The sequence below is a fragment of the Vicia villosa genome, linkage group LG2 (assembly GCF_029867415.1).
Source record: "Vicia villosa cultivar HV-30 ecotype Madison, WI linkage group LG2, Vvil1.0, whole genome shotgun sequence".
NCBI classification, from domain to species: domain Eukaryota; kingdom Viridiplantae; phylum Streptophyta; class Magnoliopsida; order Fabales; family Fabaceae; genus Vicia; species Vicia villosa.
In genome coordinates this window covers 4825056-4852799 of record NC_081181.1, presented here as the reverse complement: position 1 = coordinate 4852799, position 27744 = coordinate 4825056, and the positions used below count along the sequence as shown (strand labels likewise).

The 27744-nt window shown below is 32.8% G+C and overlaps 3 protein-coding genes across 3 annotated transcripts; 2 read left to right on the top strand and 1 right to left on the bottom strand.

Moving 5' to 3' along the window:
• The first annotated feature begins 23044 nt into the window (after positions 1-23044).
• On the top strand, positions 23045-24265 carry LOC131648491 (F-box protein CPR1-like). Its single transcript, XM_058918243.1, has one exon. It carries the CDS (start codon positions 23045-23047, stop codon positions 24263-24265), a length of 1221 nt encoding a protein of 406 aa, XP_058774226.1.
• Positions 24266-25018: 753 nt separating this feature from the next.
• LOC131648490 (uncharacterized) lies at positions 25019-25618 on the top strand. The gene has a single exon (XM_058918242.1). The coding sequence runs from the start codon at positions 25019-25021 to the stop codon at positions 25616-25618; it is 600 nt and encodes a 199-aa protein (XP_058774225.1).
• Positions 25619-26074: 456 nt separating this feature from the next.
• LOC131648867 (intracellular ribonuclease LX-like) lies at positions 26075-27100 on the bottom strand. The gene is made up of 2 exons (XM_058918595.1): positions 26804-27100; positions 26075-26715 (listed from the first exon to the last, which is right to left on the bottom strand). The coding sequence occupies exons 1-2, from the start codon at positions 27074-27076 to the stop codon at positions 26278-26280; spliced, it is 711 nt and encodes a 236-aa protein (XP_058774578.1). The 5' UTR covers positions 27077-27100; the 3' UTR covers positions 26075-26277.
• Between the last annotated feature and the right edge of the window lie 644 nt (positions 27101-27744).

Genomic DNA, 27744 nt, shown 5'->3' with positions numbered 1-27744 from the left:
ATGATGTGCTACTTGTAAAAGGATTGATAACCAATCTGATAAGTATAAGTCAATTATGTGATCAGGGGTATAGAATAAATTTCTCTAAAACTGAGTGTATCATATCCAATATGAAGAGTAAAGTGGTGACGAGATGAGTCAGGACTAAAGACGACTGTTATATATGGGTGCCTCAAGGGATAAGTAACTCTTTCCCGAAGAAAGAGAAAAGTGAACTGATAGGCGCTCAAACATGTGTTAATTATGCTGTGTCTAGTGAAATGTCTGATAAGATGCCTCAACATTATGAGAAAAACAAATAAAGTCAAAATATGATAGCCTAATCTATCACCCTGGTCTACAAACTAGGTAGATTAGAGAACTTGTATTTTGGTCTCAAAATAAAGGTGTCTATATTATAATTAAAGACTTCAAGGTCCCAAGAAGAAAACTAGACGGTTATATATACAAGGGTTTATTGCAATTAAAAGTGTGCTGGAATATGATCGAAAATTAGCAAGTGTACTGTTTTTCACCGATGTAGTTTTAAATAAAGGTTTATACCCAGTATCGAACTCACGGACTGCGTAGGAAATACAAGTTTTTGCAATTATTCAATTGAACAAAATATCATGGGGTTTGTTGGTTTGTAGAGAAATTATATAAATTATAACTAATTAAAGCAAAAGTAAAATAACGGTTCTTGACAATATGAGAAAGCATGCTAGGGTAGGTGTTTAAATTGCCTCGCAATGAACTTGAATCCCCAATTTATTAAATATAGTTATAATGAGCTACTACCGAATCTCAAGAGTTGTTTTCCTTAATTCCTTAACTGAAAACCTTTAATGTTTATCTCTAATCCTAATTCCTTAGCCAATAAAGACAACATCAAGCAATAAACTACAATTTACCAAGAATTATACGATTACTACGGTTAAATTCTCATTCCTAAGCAATTTCACCATAGTATTATTGTGCAAAAAGCGTTGAGTGGTTTGTCCGACCTAAACCTCAACCGTAAATCCGAAAACTATTTTTCCGATAGAAAAAGGCATTAGAAACTTTGCACAATGAAGATAAACTCATTAAAACTTGAATAACATAAATTGATAGAAATAGGGTTCATAACAATGGCAATTCAGGGACACCCCCTAACAATGGGGGGTTTAGCTACTCATAGTAATATTCAAAGAATTAAAAATAAAGATGATAGACATTATAAAAATTATGGAAGGCTTTGATCTTCAATTGCGATTGCCGTTGAAGATCTCCGTTCTTTGAAACCCTTGTTAGCTTCTTTTCTTGATTCTCCAATTCTTCAATTCGATCCAAGATAATCCTAATGCTTTCCAAAAACTAGGTCTAAATAGTGTTAGGTTGTTCTTTTGTGATGCAGAATGTCAAAAACGCCCTTAATGAGTCAAATATTGCAAAAATTGAAAAAGCTGAAAATCTATCCGGAACTGCTGACACGACCGTGTCAATTGACACGGACGCCCGTGTCAGGTTCTGCCTCACACGCCCTTTCATCCCTTCTTACCCAACCAAATTGACATGGGCGTGTCAATTGACACGGGTGCCCGTGTCAGCTTCTGTCCACTCTTTTGCTTCCTTTTTCCATCAGCAACATTGACACGGGCGCCCGTGTCATTTATTTTTTCTTCTTTTTCTTCATTTTTTCATCTCTTCTTGACACGGGATGACTTGGAAAACCACAACTTTATGGAATTTTTCCGTCTACTTCTTTTGGTGCGCCTCAATTTCATCTGAAATCACAAACAACTACCAAACCAAGGTATCAAAAGCATCTAATATTAAATAAAAATCAAACAAGTACGAATTCGCAAAATACGAAATAACTAAGTTAAGCCGATAAAAAGCTAAACTAAAGTGTTACTGAAATGAGAGATTTTTCATCAAATAATTAACGGAAAGTATGTAGAATTTGTGACCGCTTAGAATATCACCCTCTCTCTCTCTCTCTCTCTCTCTCTCTCTCTCTCTCTCTCTCTCTCTCTATTTAACATCTTTGTAAACCAAATAGGATCTATTCGTCAATGATTTCTAGTGCACAAATTCTCAAGGATGTCTCAACATTGTGGTTCGTCTTCTACTAAGCATGCTACTAAGCATGCATCTGATGAAAAGGACGTATCTAGGTCTAATATCCACCTGATATCTCCTTCTCACAATGAGGTACTCGATGTTGTCCCATTGTCCATTGTTCCGTGCCCAGCAACGGAGTTCAAGAAGGAAAAATTGCCTTATGCAAGGTCATCACAAGCAACCTCCGTTCCCCATAGAGGTAATGTGTCTAAACCTAATGTTGAACCATCTCACCCTAATATCTCAGATAAAAATATTGTAGCTGATGATAGACATATTAGAAAGTTTGTTGCTCAGACTTTAGGTATAACTGCGGTGTAACACCCTACTTTACCCCGTAGAATGTTAAGAAAATCAAAGTAATTCTTTTCCAATTTATAAATGTGAAATTAGGATGTCACACGTCACATTAAATCATACATCACGCATTAACATCTCATTTTAATAAAACAGATACATAACACTGATATTCATATGAACTAAAGTACACTTCATAAATATTAAACATCACATTTTCATACACAACGAAAATGATTTATGTTCATGTTATCAAAACAATATTTACATCAATGCACAACGACTAAATGATCATCCCTTCCCAAGTGTTACGTATCAGAGCAAGACCCGGCTCAACAGAAGTAACAGAAGACTAACATGTTCCAAGCTATTCCAAAAGTGCACTAATCTTCTTAACCTGTACGTTACCAACATACGAATAACATTCAAACATAAGGGGTGAGATATCGAACCATATAAACAGGAGTATGATAAACAATATGCATTAGAGTTCGAGTATCATAAAATCATCACCTCATAGTATTAACATCTCATTTCACATCATAATATCCAACAAGTAATTCACATCATAATTCAAGTCACAATACTTCACATATGTTCATAACATCAAATCACAACACTTCGCAGTTAAATCACACTTATGCAAAACCAAATGCGACACTAACAGTGCACGTGCATGTGGTATCCAGGGCTTCATCCCCCATCGCGAAATACCAATTATTAGAGGCATATCAAAATAGGCATAAGCCTTCGTCACTATTTTTTCAATCCAGACCGTTGCAGAAATATGCAATGCATGTGACTCGACACATGCAACATCACATCACAACATTAACCATTCATCACAAAGACATAAGCTTACATCACCATTGTTACCAGTAATTAGAGGTAACACATCGTCACTAAATTTTTTGTGCATCACAAGGTTAATAGAATAATAACACCACAACGTCACTGGCCATTGGCCTACAACTTCAAATCAGCACGACACAACAATAAAATCAACAACAAAAGCAAAACATCACAACAATACATCAACAACGGCACATACATCACAACAAATCAACCATGAATAAGTCCAAGGCAATTCACATAATATCAACAAGTATTCAGTCCAACAATCCAACCAAAAATAATCTACGCACGTTCCGAAATTATTCAGACAATTCTCATCTGAAATCAATTAATTAAATTATCGTTTAAATTCACTAATAGTTCTAAACGGTAATATTTTCATAAATCCTATTATTATTACTAGCCCCTATTATTAAAGCTGCTAATTTTCTGGTACTAATTACCTATGTTGTTACTATGCATTTAATTACTAAATTTTCTGTTATAAACCAACTTTGTAATATCATTATTATTTATCCGCTAATAAATTAATTGGACTATATTAACTTGATAATAAATCATCTCTGTAACAATTAATTGAATTAGCTCTGCTAAATATATATTCACTCTGATAATTACCTTGCTATTTATCATCTCGGTGCAATTTAATTTCTGGAACTACTACTAACTCAAAACTCCTAGAAACCATTTATATCTAATAATACTAAACTATTATTATTATTATTATTATTATTATTATTATTATTATTATTATTATTATTATTATTATTATTATTATTATTATGGAAAATGCTTATTAGTAAGAAAGTATGAAACCAAGAAATGCAAGAATTAAATCTCAACCATTCATTACTACCACTACCCCATGATCTCTATTAAAAAAGAAATTAAATTTAAAATTAATTTAAAATTATCCTCTAAAACAATGACAAGTGTTCATTCTTGCATTTCTTATTCAAATCATTCTTACTATACAGCATTACTCTATTATTATATTAGTAACCTAAAGAAATAATACAATGTCATTATCACTTACCTTAAGTTTATTATAACAAAAAAATATTAGGCCAGGTTTAAAAAAGGATATTACAGCAAAGTGTCGTTTGACACTTCTTCATTACTATGCATGCCGTCGGGAATACCATCCTTCCCCATGCGTGTCGTTCGGCACACTCCCCTTACCAGGGTGTGTCGTTCAGTAATCAATTTCTTCCTTGCAAAACATTTCGAATTCTTCTGCAATTTTCCAGTTCTATTTCCATGCCTCTTACGATTAATTACAAGCAATAATTTCATCACACGATACATCAATCGATCACTACCAAATATTACCGAATATAATTTTCTATTCACAACATCAATTAAGAAACTAATTCAAACACAATTCCAACACAGAAAATCACTACCTTCCCAAACAGAACAACTACGAATGCATGGTTAATTCTTCATTACCCTAATTCCCACATACTACTCATCATACAACCCATTAGAAAATTAGAACCCCGCCCTTACATACGGTTCATCATATCCCCGTTTATAGAGCAAGAACTCCACCCCTACCTTGTATTGGGAGTCTGCTCTACAATTTCCAGTCGAATTCCAAGCTTTCGGCTTCGCAAAATTCTTCCATTTTCTCCTTCCCTGAAAACTCATTCTCCAAACCCTTGCTTCTATTCTGATAGCCACTTTTCTCTAACAGTTATTGATAGCTCAATTTTTCTCTTTTTATCAAATATAACCAAATAACATTATTCCTCTTAGTGGGCTTACAATTACACCTTCCTTTTACTAATACCAACCAATCTCACTTAATTAAATAATTATTCCAAATTAATAATATTATTCCTAATATTATTTCTCTGATTAAACCGACCAATTTAATTCGACTTTCCACTTAACTGCTCGAGTAGTATAATAATTCACTTATGTCCCTTAAATTAATTCCGATAAATTTCCAACTTCGATAATTCCCATCAATTGAATCCTTAATTAATTTAATTAATCAATTAATTAAATTCGGGGCGTTACAATAAGACCTCTCAAATGCCTGCTGATGTAAATATGGATACTAACCTGCATGACACTACGTGTTCATCTAGGTTGGAAATGGGTGGGGAAGAAAGGAGACTTGGCAAACTTGCCTCGTTAGTTCTAGAAGAAGTTAGAATTAGTACTGAGAAAGGGGTAGAGAATCCCTTTGCAGGGAAGGGATCTTCAACCATTACTCGCACTTCTGAACCAAGGAAATCACAAAATCTTGCTGCTGAGGATGTGGTGAATCTTGATGACTTATCTGATAATGATCTCAACGCTACTGTAATGCCAGGGATTACTAAGAAACTCAAGACTAGAAAAGGCAAGGTTGTGGCTACCTCCACTCTCACCAAGACAAGGACTGGGTATGGTCCTTCAAAACCCTAGAGTAAAGAGGTTCCTAACTCCAACAAGAGGAAGATCAGGGAATCTGCCACTTCAGAAAGTGATGCTGAAGAGGATGTCCAAGACATCTTGATTAAGAAAAAAATTGAGAAGAAAAATCTCTCAATTCACGTGCCTGATGCCCCATATGGACAACATTTATTTCCACTCTAGGGACAATGTTGACCAATGGAAGTATGTTTATCAAAGGAGAATTGCTCTTGAAAGAGAGTTGGGAAGAGAGGATCTTGAGTGTCTAGAGATTATGGATCTGATCACTCATACTGGCTTGATAAAGACTATAACTTGGCTTAGAAAATGCTATGAGGGTCTTGTAACAGAGTTCATTGTAAAGATTCTGGTGGACTGTGCTGATCACAGAAGTAAAGAATTCAGGAAAATCTAAGTTAGAGGGAGATGCGTTGAATTCTCACTGGCTGTTATTAATAGATATCTGGATAGAAGAGAAGATGAATAATGTGAATTGGAAGTGACCGATAAACAGGTTTGCAAAGCAATAACTGCAAATTAGGTGAATACTTGGCCGATGAAGGACAAGCTTCCGGGAAGAAAACTGAGTGTCAAATATGCCATCTTGCATAGGATTTGGGCAGCCAACTAGGTTCCTACCAACAACTCTTCAATTATCTCTGTGAGTTTAGGAAAACTCATTTATGCAGTCGGAAGCAAGAAGGCCTTTGATTATGGTACCTATATTTTTAAGCAAACTGTGAAGCATGCTGGCACATGTGCAGTAAAGATGCCTATTGCCTTTCCTACTCTCACCTGTGGCATTATCCTAAGCCAACATCTTGGGATTCTTCTTGGCATTGATGTCATAGCCAAAGGGGAGTCTATTTTGTATCTTCATTTTAAACTTTTTACAAGTAAGAATGTCCCTGAAATTTCCACAACATTTGCATTTGCTGAGTACAAGATCTCAACCAAGGCTGAGATAATTTATGAACTTCTGGAAGCCTACAAAGAACTTGATAAAGTTATCAGGGTTAGCTCTACAAGAAAGGCTAAGTTTTAAAAGATGATCAAGGACCTGAAAAAGGATGATAGTGCTGATGAGGAAGTGGACTCTGAAGGCGGAAGGTCAATTGATGAGGAGGACAGTTCTGAGGCTGTTGAGTCTGCTGGTCCTGAAGACTGCTAGAAACTGGCTAATAACTGTGTTTTTTGTTGTTTTTAGCACATGCGTGTGCTCGCTATTTCTTTGTAATTCTTTAAACTACCTTGAATATTTTCTTACTCTTAATTTTGGCATATTCTGGCTAAAAAAGGGGAGTATTTAGTAGCTTATGTTACTTACTAGTTAGTTAATTATGGTGAGTTGAGGGGGAGCATGTGAATAACATGTGAATATGTATGACCCTGAGTATGTGACCTGTGCTGCTGCTATTATTTTTGTTGCTGTGTATGACCATGAGTATGTGACCTAATGATGTTTTAGCCAAAATTCGCCAAAGGGGGGGTTTGTTGGTGTTGGCAGCAATTTTGGTAAAACATATTATTAAGATGTTCTGCATAGATGTCAAAGCAGATGTCTTAACATCCTAGGTTTTTGAAACTGAATCGAGCAACAATTTTTTTAGGGTTCTGTTTGTCAGTTGTTTAACTGATTGTGTATTTTGGTTGCACAATCTCAGGATGAATTTTCTCTAGCTACTCCAATAATATTGGAGTATGTATGACCTAATTTCTTGGAAGATTTATTGGGTGTTCTGAACCCTATTTAATGATTGACCCAAGCCCATGATTATTGGCTATGGCTGATCTATAAGAGTGCATCTAATCCTAATTGTGTTGCTATGCATTTGGTTAAAGGGTTTTGTGTTGTAAGTTTAAAATGTGTGCATTCACAAACCTGTAGGTGCTGAATGTTGTGCGATCTCTGAAGCTGTTAAGTAAGGAGAGTATTTCGTCTTCATAAGCTTTTAAGCATTGAGGATTATGTGTTTTGGAAGACAGTTTTTTGTTTTCTTTGTTCGTGTTATTTTGTCACAGTGTGTTGTGATTAAAGGGATTTGAGGAGGGCCTCATACCTAGGTGAGTCTTAGGTAGAAGTCATAGGAAGTGTAATGATTAAGTGAGAAGTTGTAAACGGTGGAGTTTAACTCTGAATTGATACTATCGAATATTGGTTTCGTCCCTAGCTCGATAGTCCCCCAGAGTAGGTGTGTTTGTCACCGAATTGGGTTAACAGATATTTGTGTCGTGACATCTCATTCGATATCACATATCTGATACCAGAATTTCAGTTCTCATTTCTCGCAAAAGATATAAGTTCTCACCGGATATGCTACCTATCTATTATATATATTAAAATAGATTTTCAACATATTTGCCACGTAAAATCATTTTTGCCACGTAAAATTATTTTTGCCACATCACTCATTACCCTACATGACATCTTCTAAAATGTCTCTTCATTTTCAAAAGTTAAAAATCATATAGAAATTATACTTGAGGTCACGAGTTCGAGTCTTGAAAAATGCAAAAAATATGTTAACTTTTTTTTGAATAATTCAACTTGGATTAAATCAAAAAAACTATTTGAGTACAAGGCGATCATTAATGATACAGTCCCCAAATTTATACCACCCAAAACCAACTAATCCTTCATTAATCTAGCTATGTGTTCTTTTAACTTTCTACTATACCACCCCTTATACACAATATAATCAAATATACTCTTTTCTACATTCTTTTTTCCACTTTGTTTCTAAACACTCTATCATTCTTATACCTCAAAGTGCCATAAATCGTTTCCGTCATTGCAAGCTTGAGAATGATAGATTTTCAACCCTTTCCTTTACAAGCCTTAACAATCCATTTAAGTTCTTCTTTCCACTTTTGAGGCTCATGCCAGATATGCAACCACTCCAAACTCTTACACCATATTTCTGTAAGCTTTTCACATTCATAAAATATATGATTGATACTTTCTTCCTTTCCACACATACAACGGTTATCATTATCGATTAATCCAAACTTTTTCATTACATCCTTTGTGGCAAGTTTCCCGTGGCATGCAAGCCATAGTGTTATGACAGTTTTAGACCTTGCTGCATTCTGATACATCAAATCCTTCCATTCAACATGCGATTTTTCATCTAACAGCATCTCATAGATCTTTCTCATATGAAACTTGTGTTGTCCCTGCATTTTTGTCCAAACATTATTTATGCCACATAAAATTAGTTTGCCACATCACACATTATCCTACGTGGCATCATTTAAAATGTCTCTCCACTTTTCAAAAGTTAAAAATTACAAAGAAATTATGCTTGAGGTCACGAGTTCGAATCCTGAAAAATGTATAAAATATGTTAATCTAATAACTACTAACATAGTGTTCGAATCCTAAAAAAAACAAAACGTATGTTTACTTAATAACTATTAACATATTGTCTAAAAAATTATTTTAATTATTTCAATTACATAAAATATAAAAAATAGACGAGTGAGAAAATAAAAGATGCACTAAAGATGTAAGCTAACTTTACACCGTCATCTAAGAAATAAGATACGTCTCGCTAAATCATATTATTTTTTTAAAAATGATTTGAAAAATTAATGATTTTTTGTTGTAAGATTGAATAGATTTTTTTTACACATTAAAATATTTATTTTTTATTTAAATATTATTATTAATATAAATATATTTAATCTAGAAGATATATGTTAACCTAAAAATAATTTTTATAAGTCATATTCTTTGAACTGTTTTGACCAATATTAAATTAAATATATAATTAATTTAATATAATTGGTTTAATGAAAATACATCAGTGTAAAACAGTTTTAGTGAAATCATAATCGTTAATTTTTGGAGAAGTTTTGACAAATTTTTTTATAAAAATTATCATATTTTAATTGTTTTGACCCCAAAATTAATTTAAATATTCTCTCTCATGAAAAGAGATATTTCACTTATATAATTAGTACGACGTGTCATGTTAAATGGCTTTTGGACTTAGAGCCCCAATTCAAACATTTCTTTAACCCAGCAAGTAGTAATAGTGAATTGAAGAAATTTCTTCTCTTTGGAAGCGAAATCTGCAAAAGCAATCACCATCGTTCAACTCGACCACGAATTGTCTGCAGAAGCGATCACCACCGTTCAGCTCGACCATGGATTATCAGCAGAAGCAATCTCCGGCGTTCAGCAAGTCTTCCGATTCAAAGGTTAGCAAAAAGTATATTCACGATGATGTTGCCTTCTACGTTCTTTCGAAACTTCCCATAAAATCATTGAAACGCTTTGGATGCGTACGCAAATCATGGTCCAGTTTATTTGATGACTCTCATTTCATGACCATGTTTCGCAACCATCTCATATCTCATAACTATTATGATGATCATCATCATACATTTCTTCTCATATATCTACGTGACCATGCTGATCGTGAATATGCTGATCGTGAATTCTCATCTTTGTAATCCAAAGAGGATCTATCCGTCAACGATTTCTAATGCACAAATTCTCAAGGATGTCTCAACATTGTGGTTCGTCTTCTACTAAGCATGCACCTGGTAAAGAGGACGTATCTAGGTCTAATATCCACCCGATATCTCCTTTTCACGATGAGGTACTCGATGTTGTCCCATTGTCCGTCGTTCCGTACCCAGCAACGGAGTTCAAGAGGGAAAAATTGCCTTATGCAAGGTCATCACGAGCAACCTCCATTCCCCATAGAGGTAGTGTGTCTAAACCTAATGTTGAACCATCTTGCCCTAATATCTCAGATAAAAATATTGTAGCTGATGATAAACATATTAGAAAGTACACTTTAGGTATATTTGCGGTGTAACATCCCACTTTACCCTGTAGAATGTTAAGAAAATCAGAGTAATTCTTTTCCAATTTATAAATGTGAAATTAGGATGTCACACGTCACATTAAATTATACATCACGAATTAACATCTCATTTTAATAAAACAGATACATAACACTGATATTCGGATGAACTAAAGTACATTTCATAAATATTAAACTTCACATTTTCATACACAGCGAAAATGATTCATGTTCATGTTATCAATTTCTCCATTAATCACCTTCGGAGCCACAAATTCCATTTGCAATCCATTAGAAGGGTTTCTGTTACCACTGATGATATCCACCCATAGCTTCTTTGGATTTTCCAGGTTCTCCACGATATCTTCATCTAGGATAATCGGCCCTTCCACCTGCAGAGATTTTGTTGTTTTCACCTGTGTTACCTTCGTACTTGAATTGCTTTGCACTCCTTTCCCTTAATTCGTACTCTCTATCTCTGTAACTGGTTGAGATGGTGATTTGTCACGACTCGCCGGAGGTAGCAAGGCCTTCTTCGGCCGTCCACGCCCCTTGCCACTCATGTTGAGAAGTTGTGTTTTTAAAAATATAGAAAATATTTAGATATTTTATTATGTTAATCAAATTGTAATAAAAATATATTTTAACATAATTTGGAATAATCAAAAGATCTATAATACAACTTTAAGAAGTTATATTAAAATATATTTTAATATAACAAAATCTATAATATTAAAAAGTCTATAACAAAAATAGATGTTAATATTATTGGTAATATGAAAAAAAAATACAATATAAAAATGCGTCTTATTTTGAAATCTCACAGTTTTAATGAAATTGTAATAAGAAAATAATTTAATATAATTAGAAACATAAAAAAAAACCATTAATAAACCAAATTCTCTATAAAAATGAAAATTAATAACAATAAAAAATAATTAGGATAATTAATAATTTTTATTTAGAATTTAATGGGAATACACCGACGGTCTAAAGTACTTTTACACCGTCAACGAATTATAACTGTCAGATTTTAAGTTATGTTTGACTTTCATTTTAATTATATATAAAATAATAATTATGAATGGTTGGGATGAACTAACCGTGTAAAACTTTTTACACTGACAGTGCATAACCATTAATCTCTTTTATTTAATAGTATAATTCATAGATAATTACGAATGGTTAGTTTTTAAAAAAATATTAATTATTATCCTTTATTTTCTTAAATTTTATCCAATCTCTATAAAAAATCTATTATTTTCTCAAAGATAGTATAACATTTAAAAAAATTTGATAAGAGTATGATTGAAACGGGTATAATGAAACATATATTGGGCTGAGGGAATATAAGGAAATTTACTTGGCACCCCTAAATTGTATTTGCCACCCTTTAATTTTTTTAATTCAATTTTATTCCTGATTAAAAAAATGTGAAAAACAGATAATTTTTGAAACAAATATCCGGTATGCATCACAAAATTTTCGGTACGAAATACCGGAAATTCAGTTAATTTGAAATTTTTGGTACACCATACCGGAACTTTAGTTTATTTGAAATTTTTGGTATACCGGAATTTTCAAATTTCCGGTGTATACCAGAAATTTCAGATAAGTTAAATATTTAGAATATTTCCACTTTTTGTTTTTTAAACGGTTGAGATTTTGCCAACACTTTTGGAGGATCCTGATTGCATAAACACATTTGTGCGGTCTAGAATGCACCACCATTTGTATAAATAGGGGTGTTAGGGTTATGTGATAATACATCATTTCAACAAAATGCCTCTTCCTCGGTATTTTATCAATGTAGAAGTGTACTTCAATGGCCGCAACTCTGTTGTTTGTTATTTGTCATTTGATGTTTGTTATCTATTCGAAACATATATAAGCCAAAAAGATTATGCAATAAAAAAGATGTTCACACATAAGAATCATGATTTTTCCAAAGTATATCATAGTAGTGTAATGTAAATGTAATCATATATAGAACACGAAAAGAAAACATCTTATAAATCTTACAAATAGTGTCAAACATAACAAAAATAAAATTATATCAACCTAATAAAAACACAGATATCAAAAGTGTCTCAAACTGAGATCGATGAGACTAGTAGTTCTCATCCATATTCAAACAAAATAAGGCCCCCAAAAAAGCCTAACTAACATCAACTGTAAAACATAACTTCGTTGACGTTATCCAAGATAACTGAACTCTCCCGGAGCATAGTCGACCAACACATTACCATGTGTTGTATGATGAAAATAGATTCAGTGCAGAACACCTACAAAGTTTTAGTTGTTTTAAATTACGTTTAGCATAAGTTAATAGTAAAATTTTGTAGTTGATCTGCACTGAATCTAATTTCATCATACAACACATGGTAATGTTGGTCGACTATGCCTCGAGAGAGTTCAATTATCTTGGATAACGTCAAAGAAGTTATGTTTTAGTGTTGATGCTGGCTAGGCTTTTTTTAGGGTCTTATTTTGTTTGAATATGAAACTTATGTTTTGTTGTTGATGCATGCTATGCAATCCTCCTGGTCAGCCATATTGTCTACGTAATACAAATAAAGTCGAATTAAATACAATTAAATTAGAAAAACGATTTTTTTTCTATATTCCGTAGATACAACAACAGAATGACCTAACGTTTATCTCTTCAACCAAAATTAAAAATATAAGAAAAATAGAATTTTTAAGAAAAACTAAAAATAATGGAAATTCTAAGAACTTATAAAGTTACCGGAAACTTTGAAATTCCCAGTACAAAATACCATAAATTTCAAAAATTTTGGTAAAAAGTACCGGAAAATACATAAAAATACCGGAAACTTACTAGTATTCGCGAAATTTCCAGTAAGCTCCTCAAAAATCGGGTATCTCCCGAGAATTTGAAAAAACCGTTGCTCTCCACAAATTTGGAAAAATGTGGTAAATGACTTTGGATGGACATTTTGGTTTTTCATGCATTTTTGGGGGTGCCATGACTAATTTGGGGGGTGACAAGTTAAATTATGACAAATGTTGTACAAAAACAAGAGGTCCATTTTATCCAAAAATAAATAAATTTAGTTCCATACAATAGGGTAAAAACCCACGTCAGTCTATTGTATTGATTGCGTGACAATAATCTTCCATTATTCTCTCTCTCTCTCTCTCTCTCTCTCTCTCTCTCTCAAACATCATAAACATTCGTTCAAAATTCCTAAAAAGGCAAGCCTTGTCTCCGAGGTAAATTTAAGGGACTAAAAATGGTATTTTATCTATTATAAATATTATTAAAAATAGTCAAAATAAAGGGGCTCTTAATTTACCAAAAATGAGTTGTTATTATTTAAATTAGATTGTTGTAGTCATATAATTCTTCTTTCATGAACCAACTTCTTTACCCACACCCGTTCATGAAAATGTGGGAACACCTTTCAAATATTTGACCAAACACTTGGAGGGAATAACAAAGTTTTTCAAGTGACCATCATCAACTCAATGTTGGTGTATGGATTGGTGAGCAACAAACTTTTAAAATAAACATTGTCGAGATTCTATAAAATCAATTTGTGATCCAAATGAACGATTCAAAATTAACCTCAAGAACAAAATTAGTTTAAACAATTTCTCAAATAGACAAATGAGTGAGTCAATACGCAAATCACTGTGATTTGAAAAATCGACCAATACGTCATTTGGAAGATTATCGAGTCCAGACCAGGCCTTAGGAGCAGACGATCAAGGGCTTTGCCTAGGGCCTCATTTTTTTGTCTACATATATGTAAGGTTTAATTATAACGTGCATTGCACCTATCAATGTGCAACCATTATTTAGTAATATATATTTAGAAACAATAATTTAATGTTAGTATTACCAATCGTTAGTTGGTTCAGTGGTAATTGACGCTGAATTTCTTAAGGAGTATCATGGTTCGATACCCCGCAACTACGGTCAGGAGGGGGTTGAAACTAATTGATGCCGACTAAACCTGTGGTGATAAACTAAAATAAAATAAAATTTAATGTTAGTATTAGTGATTAAGTTTCTTTAATTGATCACGTGATTACATGAATTTGATATTTTTAATGTCTTTTATTTTGTTTTAAGCAAATAGATAAATTTAAAAGATATTTTATATATTATTTTTTGTTTTATATATTTATTTTATTAGTTTATAATAATTTCATATTAGTTAGAGTGATTTTATATAAAATAAAATCTTGACAATCAAATTTATTCTTTTATTTTCACATTTAGTATACTTTATAATCTTTCTTCTTTTTTGAATAAATCAACTTGGATTAAATCAAAAAATCTACTTGAGTACAAGGCGATCCTTAATGATGCAGTCCCAAAATCTATACCACCAAAAACCAACTAAGCCTTCCTTAATCTAGCTATGTGTTCTTTTAACTTTCTACTATACCACCCCCTATACACAATATTATCAAGTATACTCTTTTCTACATTTTGTTTTCCACTTTGTTTCCAAACACTCTATCATCGTTATACCTCAAAGCGCCATAAATAGTTTTTGTCGCTACAAGCTTCAGAAGAATAGCTTTTCAAACATTTCCTTTACAAGCCTTAGAAATCCATTTAAGTTCTTCCTTCCACTTTTAAGGCTCATGCCGGACAGTGGTGGAGCCAGAAATTTTAGGGAGCTCGGACAAAAAAATTTATATTTTGTTTTTACTAATTTTACCCTTAATATTGTCTAAACATTTTTCTCTTAATTTTTTTCAAAAATTTTACACCCTATGTTTACTAATTTTGCCCTTAATTTTATCTAAAAATTACTAATTTTTATCCTAGTGTTGTCTAAAAACCCAACTATTAGGTGAGGAGTATACCATGAAAGGAGGGGTTGAGCTCAGGCGTGTGCCCGAACTCGCTGGACTATAGCTCCGCCCCTGATGCCGGATATGCAACCACACAAATCTCTTACACCATATTTTTTTAAGCTTTTCACATTCATAGAAAAGATGATTGATATTTTCTTCCTTTTCACACATACAACAATTATCATTATCAATCAATCCAAACTTTTCATTATATTCTTTGTGGCAAGTTTCCCGTAGCATACAAGCCATAGTGTTATGACAGTTCTACGCCTCTGATACATCAAATCCTTCCATTCAACATGCGATTTTTCATCCAACGACATCTCATACACCTTTCTCATATGAAACTTGTGTTGTCCCTGCATTTTGGTCCAAACATTATTTATGCCACATCACACATTATCCAACGTGGCATTTTCTAAAATGTCTCTCCACTTTTCAAAAGTTAAAGATTACAAAGAAATTATACTTGAAGTCACGAGTTCGAATCCTGAAAATGTAAACAATATATTAATTTAATAACTACTAACATAGTGTTCGAATCCTGAAAATACAAAAAAAAAAAGTTTACTTAATGACTACTAACATAATTTCTAAAAAATTATTTTAATTATTACAATAACGTAAAATTTTAAAAATAGACTAACACACTCGCGCATTGCAGATCATATTCTAGTCATATTTATTTTTGAGAAAATAAAAGATGCATTGATCATCTAAAAAAACGAGACACGTCTCACTATATCATTTTTTTTTAAATTATTTGAAAAATTAAGGATTCTTAGTTGTAAGATTGAATAAAATTTCTTTAGACATTAAAATTTAATATTTTTTATTTAAATATTATTATTAATTTAAATATATTTGGTCTAGAAGATATATGTTAACCTAAAAATAACTTTTATAAGTCATATTCTTGGACTGTTTTGACCAATATTAAATTAAATATATAATTATTATAATTGAACTACGAATGCATGGTTAATTCTTCATTACCCTAATTCCCACATACTACTCATCATACAACCCATTAGAAAAATTAAAACCCCGCCCTTACATACGGTTCATCATATCCCCGTTTATAGAGCAAGAACTCCATCCCTACCTTGTATTGGGAGTCTGCTCTACAATTTCCAGCCGAATTCCAAGCTTTCGGCTTCGCAAAATTCTTCCGTTTTCTCCTTCCCGGCAAACTCATTCTCCAAACCCTTGCTTCTATTCTGATAGCCACTTTTCTCTAACAGTTATTCATAGCTCAATTTTTCTCTTTTTATCAAATATAACCAAATAACATTATTCCTCTTAGTGGGCTTACAATTACACCTCCATTTTACTAATACCAACCAATCTCACTTAATTAAATAATTATTCCAAATTAATAATATTATTCCTAATATTATTTCTCTGATTAAACCGACCAATTTAATTCGACTATCCACTTAACTGTTCGAGTAGTATAATAATTCACTTATGTCCCTTAAATTAATTCCGATAAATTTCCAACTTCGATAATTCCCATCAATTGAATCCTTAATTAATTTAATTAATCAATTAATTAAATTCAGGGCGTTATAATAAGACCTCTCAAATGCTTGCTGATGTAAATATGGATACTAACCTGCATGACACTACGTGTTCATCTAGGTTGGAAATGGGTGGGGAAGAAAGGAGACTTGGCAAACTTTCCTCCTTATTTCTAGAAGAAGTTAGAATTAGTACTGAGAAAGGGGTAGAGAAGCCCTTTGCAGGGAAGGGATCTTCAACCATTACTCACACTTCTGAACCAAGGAAATCACAAAATCTTGCTGCTGAGGATGTGGTGAATCTTGATGACTTATCTGATAATGATCTCAATGCTACTGTAATGCCGGGAATTACTAAGAAACTCAAGACTAGAAAAGGCAAGGTTGTGGCTACCTCCACTCTCACCAAGACAAGGACTGGGTATGGTCCTTCAAAACCCTAGAGTAAAGAGGTTCCTAACTCCAACAAGAGGAAGATCAGGGAATCTGCTACTTCAGAAAGTGATGCTGAAGAGGATGTCCAAGACATCTTGATTAAGAAAAAAGTTGAGAAGAAAAATCTCTCAACTCACGTGCCCGATGTAGCAACCTGCCCTAAAAATTAAGACTTAGAGTCGCCACCTATTCTGAAGGGCGAATAGGAAACCCTACGCAGTTAAGAGATCGGGGTAAGTTATTATAATTAGGTCGAGGGAAGGTGTTAGGCACCCTCAACCCTTTCCTATTGGCTTTGAATCTAAGATAGTAGTTTATGGCTAAAAGATCAAGGTTAATAGCTAAAGAAGTGAAAAGGGCAAAATTGAGATTTTAAGTGAATTGAGATTTTAGGGAGGGGGACTCGCCTTGGTTATCCAAGTGCCTACGTATCTCCTTATGGAGAATCAAAGTCAACATAGTTCGGGCACAGGGTTGTACGTCTTAGAATTAGTATGAGGTTGTTTGAAGGCTTTTTGAATGGCCTATCGTAGTTTGAATTTGATTTGAAAGGCATTTTGAATTGCCTGATTGAAAAGGATGAAAATCCATAGTATCGTGGTTTAGTGTGTTTTAGATGTTTTAGGCGTACAACCCTGATTTGATATGGCACCGTTTGATGCGATGACCAATAGATTTGGTCAGTATAGCTAACGGATTAAGGGGCATTGCTGGTTACTCAGATCGATAGATTTGATCATCGCGGGCAGCAAATTAAATGTGTTATAAATTTTATGTATTTTTACATGTCGTCTAATGCGACTAATAGATTTAGTCGGGTCGAGGAGAAAATTAAATAAAGAATTCAATCCATTTTATCATCTCTCGTCTTTGCGACTAATAACTTTAGTCGGGTCGAGGAGAAAATTAAATAAAGAATTCAATCCATTTTATCATCTCTCGTCTTTGCGACTAATAGCTTTAGTCGGGTCGAAGAGAGAATTATTCAAGAATTAATTAAATTAAAAATAAATAAATTATGTTAAATTTATTCCTCGCCAATGCGACCAATAGGTATGATCGGATCGGGGAGAAAATTGAGTAAACAAAGCAATTAAGCAAATTATTAAAATTATAAAAATTAAATTAATTAACTTTGTTTTTAATTTATTCAGGGGGTGTACTTTTATTTGGAGTATAAATTAAAGGGTGTGTAATTAGCAAGGGGCCTGGCCCATTGGTGTTTCAAGTCCGTTTAGATTGGGTGTGTGCGTGCGTTTGGGTTTACGGTATGTCTGCGAGGTCTGTGGCCGTTTGATCCGGATCCAATGGCATGCATGTAAAGTTTAAGGGAAGGTGCATGATAATGCTTATGATGGGTCGCGATCTGAAAGACCAATCACGTGGCCTGGTAGTGGCCACGTGTCGCACAACCGTTGGAAGGAGAGTGATAACATTATCTTCATTCCCACTTCCCAAAATTTCTTACTCTCATTAATCTTTGTTTTTCTCTATCTTCCTCCCCATTCTCTCTTGTTTCTACCACTCTCTCCTTTTCTTCAAACAACATCAAGGCCGAAAGTGGCCGTCCACCCCCTAGAACCACCACAAAATCCCAGAAACCGGGTGAAGATCTACATGATCTTCATCTTCTCCGCCTATCTCTTTCGCCAATTAAACCCAGAAACCCATAATCAAGCCTTAAAGTCTATGAACCTATCCTAACATTCATACTAAGAACCCTAAAAAAATTTTTGTTGGTGGAAACAATCAATACACGTACACCTTGGAACAAAAACGCAAGCTAAGTGTTGTAGGCTTACCTCTTGTGCGAATCTCCCCGTTTCGTCCTCTCCGATCTGACCTCTCTTTTACTTAGTTTCAGGTGTCAATGTTCGCCACGGATGAAGATGTGGATCACAGATGTGTTACATATGACCAGAGCACAAGTGACTACTTAGTCACGACACCCTACTAGAGATCTAAATCTCGACGCTAAGACTCCTTCGAAGCATCACTATCCATGAAACCTGCACGTTACCAACAAAGGATAACATTCAAACAGAAGGGTGAGAATTCAACTTCTTATAGAAAACATAATATGGGAAATGTAAAACACAACAAGAATACATTTCAAGAATTCATCATTGTTCACATAAACATGCATCATATGCAATTAATCAAGATTCGCATATTCATGTCGTACAACTTAGTTCATTCAATTCCAAGTGATCAAACATGATTCCTAAACAATGTACATAATCATATTCTAAATATACAAGTTATCATCACATAATCACATATACATGTTTTTCCGAATATATAGACAGATTCACCGATGTATCGCAAGTATGTTCATATATCACCAAATACACATATTCATCTCTATCCCATTTCACAAAACATCATAGAATATATTTACATCATTGGAATCATGTCATTAATATCACAAGTATACATGTAGTCACCTCTCTTACCCCATGTATCATCATTAATCAAACATGATTCACATATCCACACATATATACATATATACATATATCATTAGTACATATGAATTAACATCTACATCACATATGTTTCAATCACATATATCACATTCATAACACAACAACTATTCATATCAAATGATCACAAATTCACATATATGCATATCCACCAACATCATTCCACACAATTCATATCACATAAATCACACCAATAACAACATTTCACACCGACACGTGCGACTCAAGTGTGACTCAATGCAAGATATGTGACGCTATGCATGTGGTACCGAATTGTGAACCCAAAGTTTCACCGCTTTCCGATTCAATATCTAGAATCCAAGCCACGCTTCCGATCCGGACAAGACCAAAGCCCACCAAAACGTAAACATATAGTTTACCGCTTCCGATTCACTTTAGAATCTAAGCCTCGCTTTTGTTTCAAAGCAAACCACCTTTGTTTCAAGGCATCCATGATATGAATGTATGTACAATGTTAATCAAACCTATGCAATTAAGATCATCTCTACCATCTTAATTTTCCGCATATCACAATAATTCAACTCTATGAATTATCAACCAATTGTACACAACATTCACAACACACACACACACATATAATTACATTTTATTCCCAATTATCATCATAATTAATCAAACAAGCTTCAATCCATTATATTCTATCATATATACAATTATTTAAGCTTCAATATGCTTCAAACGGCACCTAAAAAGGAGTTACGGATCAAAAGTTATGACATTTTAAAGTTGGAAAATTCTGCCTACAGCAGGGTCCGCTCAGCGGCCAGAGTCCCCGTTTAGCGGCTGTGCGATTATGCAGAAAAACTCAGCAACATACAGAACTGCGAAATCACACACCCACCACTCCAAATCACTTCCAAACATCAATAAACATTAAATACAACCAGTATTCATCATTATTGAACAACATATATCATCAAAATCATGTTTAATCATGTAAATCCATAGAAATATCATAGAAATTAGGGTTCATACATTTCTCATGAAATAGCAAAGAATGAAGAGATTCACACAACACAAACATTACCCAATTATAGATTCTACAAGAACTTGTATTCAAACCCTTACCTCTACTCTTAAATCCACACTCTTCAAGAAATCTACAATTCCTCTTCTCTTGTTCTTTCTCCTCTCTTCTCTTCTCTTCTTTTCCCCAAATTGTGTTATCTCTAAAACCCTAGTTTTCCTCTTCTTACTATATTTCTCTTAATGGGCTTAGTTATGTTATTACCCACCCATCCAATTATTAATTTGGCCCAATACATAGTATACTACTAATATCCTAATTATATCCTAATTATATCATAAAACACAAATATGCATATAATTAGATATTTCAATTGATTAGTAATTCCACATAATAATTAAATAAACAATTAATTAATAAAACACACAAATAAGCCAATAAATAAAATATCTAATAAAATCAGGCTGTTACAACCTTCGGTCAACCTTTCTTCTTTTAATTAATAAAATATCACATTAATAATCACATTATTAAAACTATAAATTGTACGATAACTAAAAAATTAGTTAACTAACAATCTCAATTAAAACCTAAATTAGTTAACTAACAATCTCAATTAAAAACTAAATAAATTAGTAAAATAAAACAATACTTAGTAAAACTTTACAGATTAATTAAAAACATTACTAATAATTATACTAATTAATGGTTTTAAAATTAACTACTAATAACCTTAATTAAAAAAAAAATAAATACAACTTATATAAATGATAAACTACTACTTAGTTAGTAATACAAACTAAAAAATCTTGAACAAAACTCTAAATGGGCCTAAAAATCATATTGGGCTCAAAGAGAAATCCTATAAAAATACACCCCACTATTTTGACTTTGAATACACCCTTATAAGAGTCGGATTTAACAAGTATTAAACCCCATGACCCTTATTTTTTTATAATCCTGATGAATCGAATATACGTAGATGTATCGGGTAAATTTAGGGAATGATAGATTTTCAACCCTTTCCTTTACAAGCCATAACAATCCATTTAAGTTCTTCCTTCCGCTTTTGAGGCTCATGCCAGATATGCAACCACTCCAAACTCTTACACCATATTTCTTTAAGCTTTTCACATTCATAGAATATATGATTGATACTTTATTCCTTTCCACAAATACAACGGTTATCATTATCGATTAATCCAAACTTTTTCATTATATCCTTTGTGGCAAGTTTCCCGTGGCACACAAGCCATAGTGTTATGACAGTTTTAGACCTTGCTGCATTCTGATACATCAAATCCTTCCATTCAACATGCGATTTTTCATCTAACAACATCTCATAGATCTCTTTCATATGAAACTTGTGTTGTCCCTGCATTTTTGTCCAAACATTATTTATGCCACATAAAATTAGTTTTGCCACATCACACATTATCCTACGTGGCATCTTTTAAAATGTCTCTCAACTTTTCAAAAGTTAAAAATTACAAAGAAATTATGCTTGAGGTCACGAGTTCGAATCCTGAAAAATGTATAAAATATGTTAATCTAATAACTACTAACATAGTGTTCGAATCCTAAAAAAAACAAAAAGTATGTTTACTTAATAACTACTAACATATTGTCTAAAAAATTATTTTAATTATTTCAATTACATAAAATATAAAAAATAGACGAGTGAGAAAATAAAAGATGCACTAAGTAAAGATGTAAGCTAACTTTACAGCGTCATCTAAGAAATAAGATACGTCTCGCTAAATCATATTATTTTTTTAAAAATGATTTGAAAAATGAATGATTTTTTGTTGTAAGATTGAATAGATTTTTTTTACACATTAAAATATTTATTTTTTATTTAAATATTATTATTAATATAAATATATTTAATCTAGAAGATATATGTTAACCTAAAAATAATTTTTATAAGTCATATTCTTTGAACTGTTTTGACCAATATTAAATTAAATATATAATTAATTTAATATAATTGGTTTAATGAAAATACATCGGTGTAAAACAGTTTTAGTGAAATCATAATCGTTAATTTTTGGAGAAGTTTTGACAATTCTATTATAAAAATTGTCATATTTGAATTGTTTGACCCGAAAATTAATTTAAATATTCTCTCTCATGAAAATTAATTGTCATGTTATTTGAATTATTTTGACCAAAGTTAATAAAAAAAATGGCTTTTGGACTTAGAGCCCCAATTCAAACATTTCTTTAACCCAGCAACAGTAGTAACAGTGAATTGAAGAAATTCCCTCTCTTTGGAAGCCATCACCGGCGTTCAGGTCGACCATGGATTATCAGCAGAAGCAATCACCGGCGTTCAGCAAGTCTTCCGATTCAAAGGTTAGCAAAAAGTATATTCACGATGATGTTGCCTTCTACGTTCTTTCGAAACTTCCCATAAAATCATTGAAACGCTTTGGATGCGTACGCAAATCATGGTCCAGTTTATTTGATGACTCTCATTTCATGACCGTGTTTCGCAGCCATTTCATATCTCGTCACAATTCTGATGATCATCATCATACATTTCTCCTCATATATCAACCTGACTGTGATGATCATTACCATCCTGAATTGCATTTGCTCGATAGTAGAATCAAATTAAATTTGCCACCTCCGTTTTCAGAAGAGGACCGTTTTCTTAGTATTTTGGGAAAAACAAGTGTTAACGGTATTTTTTGTATTGGACAACGGGGAAATACAAATAAGGTCAGATATGTATTGTGGAACCCAGCTACCGAGGAATTCGTCAACATTCCTCCTAGCCCTGATGAGGTTATGTCAAAACACCCTCTCCTTGGTGTGTTTCATAAATTTCATGGATTTGGTTATGACCAAGTCAAAGATGACTTTAAGGTGATTCAGTATGTATCATTTGATAGCTCAGGTTGTGATGGCTATGACATTGATTCTCCTCCACCTCACGGTATAATCTATTACTCCTTTTTTGAGATATATAGTCTAAGAAATAATTCTTGGAAGATACTCCACATCGACGATATGTCTATGCGCTATGTAGGTAATGTATTTTCTGGTGAAGAACTGTACATGAATGGTGCTTGTCATTGGTTGGTTCAAGGTAAAATACATGATACAATAGCTCTCATGTCATTTGACCTCACTCATGAGGTGTTCTTTACAACACCCATCGATGAAAGATCTGAGTTGGATTACGGACATTTGGCGGTGTTAAATGGATCAATTGCTTTGATCATAAATCATGACAACAATAATACTTTCCACATATCTATTCTGGGTGAACTCGGCGTGAAGGAATCATGGATCAAACTATTTATTTATGGCCCTATGCCTTCCATTGACTGGCCCCTAATTGGATTTGGGAACAAGGGATACATTTTCTTTAGAAAAATAGATGATGAACTAGTACGGGTTGATTTGAGCACCCAAATAATTGAGGAGCTTGGTTTTAAAGGAGAGGATTATTGTTGTTGTAAGATCGGGATTTACAAGGAAAGCCTTCTCTCGATTCGAGGATCAAATAACTAGTTTTTCACCTGGAGGTATACTGGCTATGGTTATTAGGATTTTTACCTTGTATGTAAAGGATTTGTACACCATGTACTTGATAATTTAACAAGACATTTGGTGATATGGATCTTGTTTCTTGTCTATTTCATTTGTAAGGATGATATGTTTTTTTTAATGAATGTGTTCCAATTTTACTCATTATATTATATATCTATTTTTGAATTTCTTTTCAATATGCTTGAAATATATAGATCAATGTCTCTCTAGAGATTGTTTAACATCCAACACATATCAGTTGGATACCTATAATCAGTTAGGTGAAATGCATGTAGTGAAGACCACTAGAAAAGTAAAAATGAGGGATTGTTTCAGTTGAATTTGGAAGAATATATGATGATAAACTTACACTGATGTGTTGTTTTATTTTAATACTATATAACCATAATGTCTTAATCGTGTATATATGAAAATTATAGTACGTGGTTTGGTGTGTGTTACGCCAACTTGTTTATATTTTTTACTCTTTCCAACCCTGCTGTAATTGCATATGATGATGCTTTCTCTGTTGTGAATATTCTGCCAAAAAGATTCCTGATATATCCTTCTGTCCACAAACTCCTGCTCTATTAGAATCTTGTTCGTAAATTCTGAATCTGCGAACAAGTTCATGAAAGTCGTGTGCGCGTGCTTCATGACTTTCATGGGTTTGGTTATGCCGAAATAAGAGATGACTTTAAGGTCATTCAGCATGTATCATTTGATACCTCTAGTATGGGTGATGGCTATGACAATTATCCTATAAGGTATGACCCTTTTTTTGAGATATATAGTCTAAGAAATAATTCTTGGAAGATACTCCACATCGATGATATGTCTTTGCGCTATGTAGGTAACACATTTACTGGTGACGAATTGTACACGAATGGTGTATGTCATTGGTTGGTTAATAGTCAACCTGATAAAATAGTTCTCTTGTCATTTGACCTGAGTGATGAGATGTTCTTTACAACACCCATTGGTGAAATATCTGATTTCAATTATGGACATTTGGCAGTGTTAAATGGATCAATTGCTTATATCATAAATCATGATAACAATGATATTTTTCACATATCTATTTTGGGTGAACTCGGTGTGAAAGAATCATGGATCAAACTATTTATTTATGGCCCCGTACCGTCCGTGGACTGGCCCCTAATTGGATTTGGGAAGAAGGGATATGTTTTCTTTAGGAAAAAAGATGATGAGCTAGCCTATGTTGATTTGAGCACTCAAATAATTGAGGAGCTTGGTCTTAAAGGAGAGGATTATTGTTGTAAGATCGGAATTTACAAGGAAAGTCTTCTTTCGATTCGAGGATCAAGTAACTAGTTTTTTTTTTCACTCGGAGGTATGACATTGGTTATTAGGATTTTTGCCTTGTATACTTAAGAGTGTGAATATGCTGAAATGCATGTTGTATGTCTCTGTTTTATTCATGTGTATGTGTATATGAAAATTATAGTTTATGGTTTGGTGTGTGTTACAGGGACTTGTTAATATTTTTTATGTTTCTATTTTTCATTTGTAAGAATGCTATGTTTTCTTTAATGAATGTGCTCCAATTTTACTCATATAGTTATCAACATTTGTTCTGCATACCTGTTTTGAAGTCTCGAGAATTTTGATTGTATTGACTATTGAGTCAACAACTCCATCAAAGTAGAGAACTAGAAATATACTTAAGATGATTTGAGTAAATTTTAAATAGAATACTAAATACTGGTACTTTTTCTTTTTTCATTGAAAGAATTTTAAGTTGAGACAACAATAAAGTAAACATTGAGATGAGAGGATAATAGATAAATCTGTTTCATAATAGGGGGATCGAGTAGTACATTGACATTCATAAACACAAATCTGTTTCATAATAGGGGGATGGAGTAGTATATTGAAATTCATAAACACAAGAATCTGTTTCATAAACTTTGACGACACTCATAGTTGCTTCCATTTTATTTAGTATATCTATATCTGGAAGCAATATATTATTATGGTTCTAATTTCCATAAAAACAAGTTGCCACAAGTTGAAGGCCTTGTACAGTTGATGAGATGATTTCCTTCATGATCCAAACACAAAATAACTTCATATAATTCATGTGGTAGGAACGGAGAACACATGAATTGAGGAATGTAGGTAACAGTGTCTTGGGTGTATTGCTTTCTGATGGCTTTTATTGCAGCCTCTGTAGTGTAGTTTTTGCCTAATCCTGAAACAGGGACAATCCCTTCTGCCTTGAGTTTATTAAAAAGTTCAAAATTCTTATAAAAGTTGTCGGCTGTCTGGAAGTATTTGTATTGCTTATGCTTGTTTCCATCGTAGTAACATGTTCCATGCGTCCTCCATTGATATGTCCATAAGTCTTCATCTTTTCCAATTGAGCTTGGCCATGATTTCTTGAGATTTGATATTAAACTACCAATCATCTGTAAAAAAAAAAATTCATGTTATTGATACATGTAATATAAACAAAAGTTATTTTTTGTCATGATAATAAACAAACAAACTCATCACCTTATTCACATCCAAGTATCCCCCTCGACCATCTGTCGTGCAATCACGTGGCTGAGGACCCGAGTGCTTCGAAGGCCACAAACCATGGATACTAAAGTTGTCTGTTACTTTCTTTTGACAGGTAAATTTAATATCTGGCATCCTGCAGTATCCTGGTTGCCATTGATGAGCCAATGCCAAATAGTCATAATCAGTTCCCACACACATGTTAAGTGAAAATGTAAAGCATATCACAATTATTACTACACTCATTCTTGATGATGATAAAGCCATTTCACTCCGATGACTATTTTTACATCAAATTGCTCTCTTATTTATAACTCAACCATGATGTCAAATAATGTTATTGGAATACAAAAGAATTCAAATTCCAATTGCCTCCTAGTCTAATTCATTTATTTCTTAAAAAAAATAAGTTATAAGAAAATGGAAAAATGCAACTACAATGAAATACATCATTTATATATATTTTATTTTGACCTTTTCCACCAACCTATTTGTTTTCTTATTTTTTCTATCACTATTGCCATTTCTATTATTAATTTTTTTTAGTGAAATACTTCTTTTATGCTCTTTATTACTTTAATTTAATTAGTCTTATTCTCTTATAAACAATGACGTAAATTTACTTCCTACTTTTCATAATTAGTTACAATTTAGAAGTATAGTTGTCATGAGTTGTAATGATTTATAAATATCATTTTTTTAATTATAAATCATTATTTTTATATTGAGTTATTTTAATCATTTTTATATGCATATGTACCAATAATTTAAACCTCTGATCTATTTTGAAATACCATTTTTCTTATTATAAATTATTCTTTTTATATTGAGAGATTTCAATCTTTTATAAACTTAATTAATAAAATTTATACATTTGCATCTTTTTACCATGACTTTAATTTTGTGACACATCATACTTTTCAAGGATTTTATAG